Genomic DNA, 9,188 nt, shown 5'->3' on the forward strand with positions numbered 1-9,188 from the left:
CTAAGTTCTGGGCATCACCCAACGCATTAGTAGCAAATAGAATATAACCCTGACATTCATCCCCACTACAATGCACCATTACAGAGTTCAGGTAATACCCCGTAGCTACCACTGCTCCCTTTACTCCTTCCGGCATAAACTGAATTGTCTGTTCAAAACAATCCAACAAAACCTAGTTTTTTGACAACCAATCAAACCCCAAAATCATTTCAAGCCCAACCATTGGTAAAAAGATCAAATCATGCACAAACTCTCTACCCTCAAGCTTGAAACCTACTTGTCTACAATCTAACCTAGTCATAACTGTTTGATGCGGAGTATGTACATGCAGATTGATGAGCGGATAATTTATACCCTTTTTGGCATTGTTTTCACACATTTTTTAGTATGTTTTAGTTAATTTTTATTATATTTTATTAGTTTTTATGCAAAAATTAAATTTCTGGACTTTACTATGAGTTTGTGTGTTTTTCTGTGATTTTAGGTATTTTCTGGGTGAAATTGAGGGACCTGAGCAAAAAGCTGATTCAGAGGCTGAAAAAGGACTGCAGATGCTATTGGATTCTGACCTCCCTGCACTCGAAGTGGATTTTCTGGAGCTATAGAAGCCTAATTGGCGCGCTCTCAATTTTGTTGGAAAGTAAACATCCTGGGCTTTCAGTAATATATAATAGTCCATACTTTGCTCGAGATTTGATGGCCCAAATTGGCGTTCAAAGTCAGCCTAAAACATCTTGGCGTAAAACGCCCAAACTGGCACCAAAGCTGGCGTTTTACTCCAAGAACAGCCTAAGCACGAAAAAGCTTCAATGCTCAGCCCAAACACACACCAAGTGGGCCCCAAAAGTGGATTTCTGCACTATCTGCACTTAGTTATTCATTTTCTGTAACCCTAGGTTACTAGTTTAGTATAAAAACTACTTTTAGAGATTTATTTGGAGTCTTTTGACCATCTTTGGAATCATATGTAACTTTTATCATCTTTACACGTTTGGGGGTTGGCCTCACGGCCATGCCTAGACTTTTCACTTATGTATTTTCTACGGTGGAGTTTCTACACCCCATAGATTAAGGTGTGGAGCTCTGCTGTTCTTCATGAATTAATGCAAGTACTATTGTTTTTCCTTCAATTCACGCCTACTTCTTCTCCAAGATATACTCTTGTTCTTAATTTAGTTAAGTCAGAATCACTACAACAAATACAGGCTTTAGCAACGCTAAGTTTTGCAACGCCTTAAAACCGTTCTCTAAGATAGTTTTAGACAACGGTTTTTTGTAGTGTTACTGTTGAATTCAATTTTTCATGATTTTATAGCAACAAATTAAAACCGTTCTCTTTGTTGTTTAAATAACTGTACAAAAGAAACGCATAAAAACCGTTGCCAAAATGCCACACTTTAAAACCGTTCTATTAGATAGTTTTAGACAACGGTTTTTACAGTGTTGCTGATGAAGTTCAATTTTTCATTACATTATAGCAACAAAATAAAACCGTTCTCTTTGACTATTTTAAAGAACGCTTTTATAACTATTACAACAATTGTTTATCAAACAACAATTTTCTAATATTATTTAAATAATTATACAAATTAAAAGATACATATAAAAATAATGCGCGAGGGAGGAGAAGTAGCCACCATCGTCGAGGACTCCATCACCGCCGCTGAAGATCCTGACTGTCGAGCTCGTCTTCGCCGTCGCACCTCCCATCACTGCCGCCACTGAGGAGCTCGAAGAGAGAGAAAGGGTTTGCGCAGAGAGAGAAACACGATGAGGGAGGAGGAGGTTGCCTCTGTTGCTGCCAAGCCGTCGCTGACGGGGTTGGGTTCGCCGTCGCCGTTGAGCTGTGTGCCGCTGTTGGCGTCTGGATCGCCACTCTGTTTCTGCTGTAACTTGCCACTGTCCTGGTGAGCTTTACCCTGCAAGTTACTTCCACTCTGATTTTAATGTTAATTTGGTATAATGCTATTCTGATGTTGATTTGGTAACTGGTTATTTGGAATTGCTGTAGTGATTTTATTTTGATTTTAAGATTGATTTAGTATGTAACTGGTTCTCTGGTAATGCTGCTCTGATTTTGTTTTGATTCCAATTGCCCTCATACTCAATTTCACCAAACTAGACATACACTTACCTTGAAGCAGCTTGGTCTGATCATTGGCAAAGGTCAGTTATTCATTATTATTAGTAGCTTGACATTGTGGTTTAGTTCTTTTACTTTCATATTCATTGCATAGAAAATCTTAGTTAGTACCATGTATTCTTAAAGTCTGTGGATCCCAACTTTACATGCTAATCCAAAAGAATTCTCCCTTTTGTGAAAGGTTTTCATCATTGTAGATATGGCTACAAGGATGTGAGTGATCTTGAAAATGTGGTTGCCAACTATGCAAAAGCAAATATACCCATTGAAGTTATGTGGACAGATATTGATTCAATGGATGCATATAAGGATTTCACACTTGATCCTATAAATTTCCCATTGGATAAGATGAGAAAATTTGTTGACACCCTTCATCAAAATGGCCAGAAATATGTTCCCATCTTAGATCCTGTTACCTAATTCCAACACCAAGCAACCTCTTTTAACCAATCCACAAACATATTATAGCAGTTATTGATTTGAAGCTAATTTTTCAAACAGGTATCAGTGGAAATGCTGTTGTGATTTTATTTTGATTTTAAGATTGATTTAGTATGTAACTAGTTCTCTGGCAATGCTGCTCTGATTTTGTTTTGATTTCAATTGCCCTCATACTCAATTTTACCAAACTGGATATACACTTAACTTGAAGCAGCTTGGTTTGATCATTGGCAAAGGTCAGTTATTCATTATTATTAGTAGCTTGACATTCTGGTTTAGTTCTTTTACTTTCATATTCATTGCATAAGACAATAATTTGTGCATTTTTTTCCTTTAAATCTACCGCTGCTTGTGCAATCTGATGATGAGAATTTTTTTTAATGGTCGAGTATATGGCTAAAGTCTTGCATAGGACAATAATTGGTTTTCATGCTATGTTTGTAATTGAAACAGCCTAATTTAAATAAGTTTGTATTCTTGAAAGACCAGCGTTGAAGGAAGCTTGTGCTACTCTTCAAAAGCTCCTTTCAAGTAGAAGTTGCAACCTCAATTTGTTCTTTTCTTTTACTTTGTTTCCACATTCTAATGCCTTAAACGCTACACTTTCACTCCCTTTCAACCTAAAACCACACTTCTCCGTCACTTGCTCTGCCTCTTCTTCCGGTACCACAGTTTCCTTCTTCTCATTATGCTCTTCGTTTTATTCAATTTAGCTTCTTTTTCTTTTAGTTCATTTATTTTTTGAAGTGGTAGTGTAGCTAGTATGTGTGATAATAAAGGTGACGTTGCTGGTTCCTAATAGCATTCATTTTTAACAAATTTGTTGCTTTAGATAGTGGTGCAAATTGTTATAGGAGAGGGTAATTCAGGTATTTTTGAGTCTTTGAGATGAATCAATTAATTGAGATTGTTGAAGTTGATTGATTGAAGGCATGGAGAAAGAGGGGAAAAAGTTCTGTTAACAATTAACATTCATTTGTATGTTTTACAGAAATGAGTAATATTGTTCAAATTTGGAAGACTGTTATAAGCATTTCTTTCTCTTGTTTACTCTTTCATTTTCTTGATTATACTCATTTAAGCAAGAGAAATTCATGATTTTTGTGGTGATTTTGTCTTCAAATCCTCTGCTGGTGAAGGCTGCCAGAGGAGAACTTGTTAGTCGGCCACCAGCATGCATGATGCGCCAGGTGGGAAGGTACATGGCTGTTTATAGAAAGCTTGCTGAGAAATATCCATCCTTTCGAGAGAGGTCGGAGACAACTAATCTTATTGTGGAAATTTCTTTGCAGCCTTGGAATGCCTTTAGGCCTGATGGAGTGATCATTTTCTCTAACATCCTTACGCCTCTTCCTGCATTTGGGGTCGAATTCGACGTTGAAGATGTAAGGGGTCTTGTTATTCAGTCCCCAATACGCTCCGAGAAGGGGCTAAAGGCTCTGCATCCAATTGACCTGGAAAAGCTCAGTTTTGTTGGAGATTCACTCAAGATACTGCGCAAGGAGGTAAACCTAGTTGCATTACCGCTTCTATATATCATGGCTATCCTTCAAAGGAACCGTTTTCCTTACTTATTGCTTTTTACTTAGGTTGGTGGCGATGCTGTCATTTTAGGTTTCGTGGGAGCACCTTGGACAATAGCAACATATATAGTGGAAGGGGTACAACATGCACCTATACAACCATTAAGAGTATGTGCTATACAGCACCACATTTATTGCGGACTCTGCTCTCTCATTTGGCGCAAGCAATAGCAGATTATGTTATTTTCCAAGTGGAGTCTGGGGCTCACTGCATACAAATATTTGATTCATGGGGTGGACAACTACCACCTGATATGTGGGAACGCTGGTCAAAGCCTTATATCAAAGAGGTAATGTAGAAATAGTTCCCATTTATTTTCATCTTATTGAAATTGTGTTCTAATTTTTCAAACTGTTCTATTTGGGATCCATGTCATAGCAAGCCTAAGTGTATGTATTTAAACTTTTGCTTATTTGTTTAGTTGAATCTTTGAACTAGACAAATCATGTGTCGCTTTCAAAAGTTGGCAATGACTACAGGTTTTGTTTTATGTAAAGTATTATTTTGTTCCAAGCTCTGCAATGATTACAGGTTTTGTTTTATATAAATTATTGTTTTGTTCCAAGCTCTCATGATTGTCATTTGGTTGGTAAATAATATGAGCTAAGAGCTTGTAATTTGTAAGCATCGAGTGGTAAATAAGCTCACTTCATCTTGGTCTTCTGAATTTCAGATCCAGTGCGACTGTCAAGGTTATTATTCACATATACCTTCCCTGGTATTTGGTTAAATATCTGCATAACTTTGTGTTTGTCTTTTTAATGCTTAGTATCCAGGTTTTCTAATCTGCCAAAAATGTTTATACAGATAAAGATCAAATTTAAGATTTTTTCTAGTTCTTTATGTGAAGCAGTTGCTATTGAAGCCAAGAGAGTCCACTCAAGCTGAGTTAACACATCAACTTTATTGAAGAAAAATGAAGAAATTGTCACCCTTAGGCTATGGTACTATGGTATTTTGAAAAATGATGATGATATAAGTAAAAGTAGTTATGGCCTAGATTAGTATTATGTTATTTTGCAATGATGATAGTGATTGTATGTGGATCTTACAACAACTTTTGTAAGTCAAATTTGATAATAAATGTTTAATTAGTTTTTTTTAGTAATTTGATTCAAATAATTTAGGTTATTTATTGATACTAAATTAAAAAAAAAATTGGAACTAATTTCATTCATGAGAAAACTCTTGTAATAAAGAATTATATCACAAAAAACCGTTGTCAAAAGTCACAAAAGGCAATGGTGTTAAAACCGTTGTCAAAGACAACTATAAAATGGCAATGGTATTAAAACCGTTGCCAAAAAATGACATTAATGGCAACGCTTTAAAACTGTTGGCTTAGTGAATAATAAAGCTACAATAGTTTAAAACCGTTGCCTATCTAGTTATGGTTTTAAACCGTTATGTCATGAAAGAGAACGGTTTTAAACCGTTGCCTATCCAGCAACGGTTTTAAACCGTTCTTTAAAAATTGTTGTCAAAACCGTTGTCTATACTAGTAACTTTGGCAACGGTTTTTTTGTTACTGTTGCCTTAGGTAAAAAACCGTTGCCTTTGAGCATTGGCAACGGCCGCATATACCACAAGTAAAAAACCGTTGCCAAAGCGTTGCCTAAAGTTTCGGGAACAGTTTTTCAATTTACGGCAACGGTTTTTGACTGTTGCGAAAACCCTTATTTGTTGTAGTGAATGAAGGGGTGACCTATGATAATCACCCAATCTTCATTACTCGCTTAGCCAAGATCCGCATGCCTGACAACCACAAGCAGTCTACATGATGTTCAACGTAGTCATTGGACGACTGCCGGAGTATATTCTCTTGGGTCCCTAATCAACGATTCACATCGTCTCTCCTGACAACAGAGCATCTGAATCTAAGATTAGAACCTTCGTGGTATAGGCTAGAACCATTGGCAGCATTCTTGAGATCCAGAAAGTCTAAACCTTATCTGTGGTATTCCAAGTAGGATCTGGGAAGGGATGACTGTGTCGAGCTTTAAACTTACAAATGTTGGGCGCAGTGACAGTGTGCAAAAGGACAATGGTCCTATTCCGACGCTAGCGAGAACCAACAGATGATTAACCGTGCGGTGACAGTGCATATGGATTTATTTTCATTCGAGAGGATGATACAGCTTGCCATGGAAGGAGGTAACGCATGATTGGAAGAAGGCAGTAGAAAAGCAGAAGTTCAGAAGCAACAAAGCATCTTCAGACGCTTATCTGAAATTCCCACCAATGAATTACATAAGTATTTCTATCTTATTTTATATTTTATTTATATTGTAATTATCAAAACCTCAAAACCATTTGAATCCGCCTGACTGAGATTTACAAGGATGACCATAGCTTGCTTCAAGCCGACAATCACCATGGGATCGACCCTTACTCACATAAGGTTTATTACTTGGACGACCCAGTGCACTTGCTGGTCAGCTGCACGGAGTTGTGAGAAAAGTGTGGGATCACGATTTCGTGCACCAAGTTTTTGGCGCCATTGCTGGGGATTGTTCGAGTTTGGACAATTGACGGTTCATCTTGTTGCTCAAATTAGGTAATTTTATTTTATGTTTAAGCTTTTTAATTTTAATTTTGAAAAAAATTCAAAAAAATAAAAAAATTATTCTATGTTCTTCAGAATTTTTAAGAATGAATTCTAGAGTTTCAGATGATATGTGAAGCCTGGCTGGCTGCTAAGCTATGTCTAATTTTTTGGACTGAGGCTTTCACTTATCATTGCAGGAGCCTTTTGATTCCCATCAATTTGGCTGTTGTATGTAATGCTCTGCTGAAGCTTGGCTGGCCATTGGCCATGTCTAATCTTTTGGATCGAAGCTTTCACATAAAGCTTGGCTGGCTATTAAGCCATGTCTAAATTTTTGGACCGAAGCTTTAGACTAACATTGCATGATTCCTGGAATTCTTATTAAAAATTTTGAATTTCTTTATTTCCTTTTTCAAAATAATTTTCGAAAAATAAAAAAAAATTTAATAAAATCATAAAAACCAAAAAAATTTTGTGTTTCTTGTTTGAGTCTTGTGTTAAATTTTAAGTTTGGTATTAATTGCATGATTTTATTTTTTTCTTTAATTTTTGAAAATAAGTGCATTGTGTTCTTCATGATCTTCAAGTTGTTCTTGATGATTCTCCTTGTTTGATCTTTAATTTTTCTTGTTCTGTGTCTTTCCTTGTTTTTCATATGCATTTTTGAATTATTAGTGTCTAAAGTTTAAAAATTTTTAACTTTGGTGTCTTGCATGTTTTTCTTTTCTTAAAAATTTTCAAAAATGTGTTCTTGATGTTCATCATGATCTTCAAAGTGTTCTTGGTATTCATCTTGACATTCAAAGTGTTCTTGCATATTTTTCTTGTTTTGATTCATAATTTGTGTGTCATGTGTCATTTAGATGTTTTTCAATTTCTTCATAAAAAAATTCAAAAATCAAAAAAATAATATCTTTCCCTTTTTCTTCTCATAAATTTTTGAAATTTTGAATCGATTTGGTCAAAAATTTTTAAAATTAGTTGTTTCTTGTGAGTCAGGTCAAAATTTCAATTTAAAAATTTTATCTTTTCAAATCTTTTTCAAAAATCAAATCTTTTTTCATTTTTCCTTCCTGTTTTTCCGGAAACTTTTAAAAATTGATTTTCAAAATCTTTTTCTTAATTTTATTTCATAATTTTCGAAAAATTAATGCCAACAATTAATGTTTTGATTCAAAAATTTTCAAGTTGTTACTTGCCTATTAAGAAAGGTTTAATCTTTAAATTCTAAAATCATATCTTTTAGTTTCTTGTTAGTCAAGTAATCAACTTTAATTTTCAAAATCAAAATCTTTCTCTAACTTCTTAGTTTTTCAAAATTGATTTTCAAATCTTTTTCAATTAACTACTTGACTTTTTGTTTGTTTTACTATTTCTTATCTCTTTCAAAACTACCTAACTACTTTTTTCTCTCTAATTTTCGAAAACCAACTAACCACTTTTTCAAAATTCTTTTTAATTAACTAATTGTTTTAAATTTTAATTTTATTTTATTCTTTTTAATATTTTCGAATACTAACCAATAATTAAAATAAAAACAATAATATTTTCCTTTTATTTTAAAAATCACTAACACTTCTCTTCTTCTTAAAATTCGAACCCTCTCTCCCTCTCTGTGTTAGAATTTTTCTCTTCTCACTCTTCTACTCTTCTCTTCTTCTACTCACATAAAGGAATCTCTATACTGTGACATATAGGATTCCTATTCTTTTCTGTTCTCTTGTTTTCATATGAGCAGGAGCAAGGATAAGAACATTCTTGTTGAAGCTGATCCAGAACCTGAAAGGACTCTAAAGAGGAAGCTAAGAGAAGCTAAAGCACAAAACTCTGGAGAGGACCTGAAAGAATTTTTTGAAAAAGAAGAAGAGATGGCCGAACCTAATAACAATGGTGGAGATGCAAGGAAGATGCTTGGTGACTTTATTGCACCCTCTTCTAACTTCTGTGGAAGAAGCATCTCAATTCCTGCAATTGGAGAAAACAACTTTGAGCTTAAGCCTCAATTAGTTTCTCTAATGCAGCAGAATTGCAAGTTTCATGGACTTCCATTGGAAGATTCTCATCAGTTTTTAGCTGAATTCTTGCAAATCTGTGACACTGTTAAGACCAATGAGGTTAATCCTGAGGTCTACAGACTTATGCTTTTCCCCTTTGCTGTAAGAGACAAAGCTAGGACATGGTTGAACTCACAACCTGAGGATAGCCTGAACTCTTGGGAAAAGTTAGTCAATGATTTCTTGGCCAAATTTTTTCCACCTCAAAAGTTGAGCAAGCTTAGAGTGGAAGTCTAGACCTTCAGACAGAAGGAAGGTGAATCCCTCTATGAAGCTTGGGAAAGATACAAGCAATTGATCAGAAGGTGTCCTTCTGACATGTTTTCAGAATGGAGCATCATATGTATATTCTATGATCGTCTATGATGAGAAGACGTTTGTGTGGCTTAGAATTTCACAAATGAAATCTCGTTGCAAG

General features: G+C 35.2%; 1 protein-coding gene and 1 long non-coding RNA gene across 2 annotated transcripts; both read left to right on the forward strand.

The window, feature by feature from the left end:
- Nucleotides 1,687-2,219, forward strand: LOC110269715. The gene is made up of 2 exons (XR_002358478.1): nt 1,687-1,907; nt 2,123-2,219. It is a non-coding gene; the product is annotated as an uncharacterized LOC110269715 (long non-coding RNA).
- LOC107634474 (uroporphyrinogen decarboxylase 1, chloroplastic-like) lies at nt 3,448-4,247 on the forward strand. Its single transcript, XM_021117578.1, has 2 exons — nt 3,448-4,089; nt 4,199-4,247. The coding sequence occupies exons 1-2, from the start codon at nt 3,679-3,681 to the stop codon at nt 4,223-4,225; spliced, it is 438 nt and encodes a 145-aa protein (XP_020973237.1). The 5' UTR covers nt 3,448-3,678; the 3' UTR covers nt 4,226-4,247.

The sequence above is a fragment of the Arachis ipaensis genome, chromosome B03 (genome assembly GCF_000816755.2).
Source record: "Arachis ipaensis cultivar K30076 chromosome B03, Araip1.1, whole genome shotgun sequence".
Classification (NCBI taxonomy): Eukaryota; Viridiplantae; Streptophyta; class Magnoliopsida; order Fabales; family Fabaceae; genus Arachis; species Arachis ipaensis.

What these genes read in the sequence shown, in the direction of transcription:
- LOC107634474 (XM_021117578.1), top strand. Translation starts at nt 3,679, where the DNA reads ATGATTTTTGTGGTGATTTTGTCTTCAAATCCTCTGCTGGTGAAGGCT. An exon ending in TCAAGATACTGCGCAAGGAG is followed by an intron (nt 4,090 to 4,198) that starts GTAAACCTAGTT and finishes CTGTCATTTTAG; the next exon opens with GTTTCGTGGGAGCACCTTGG.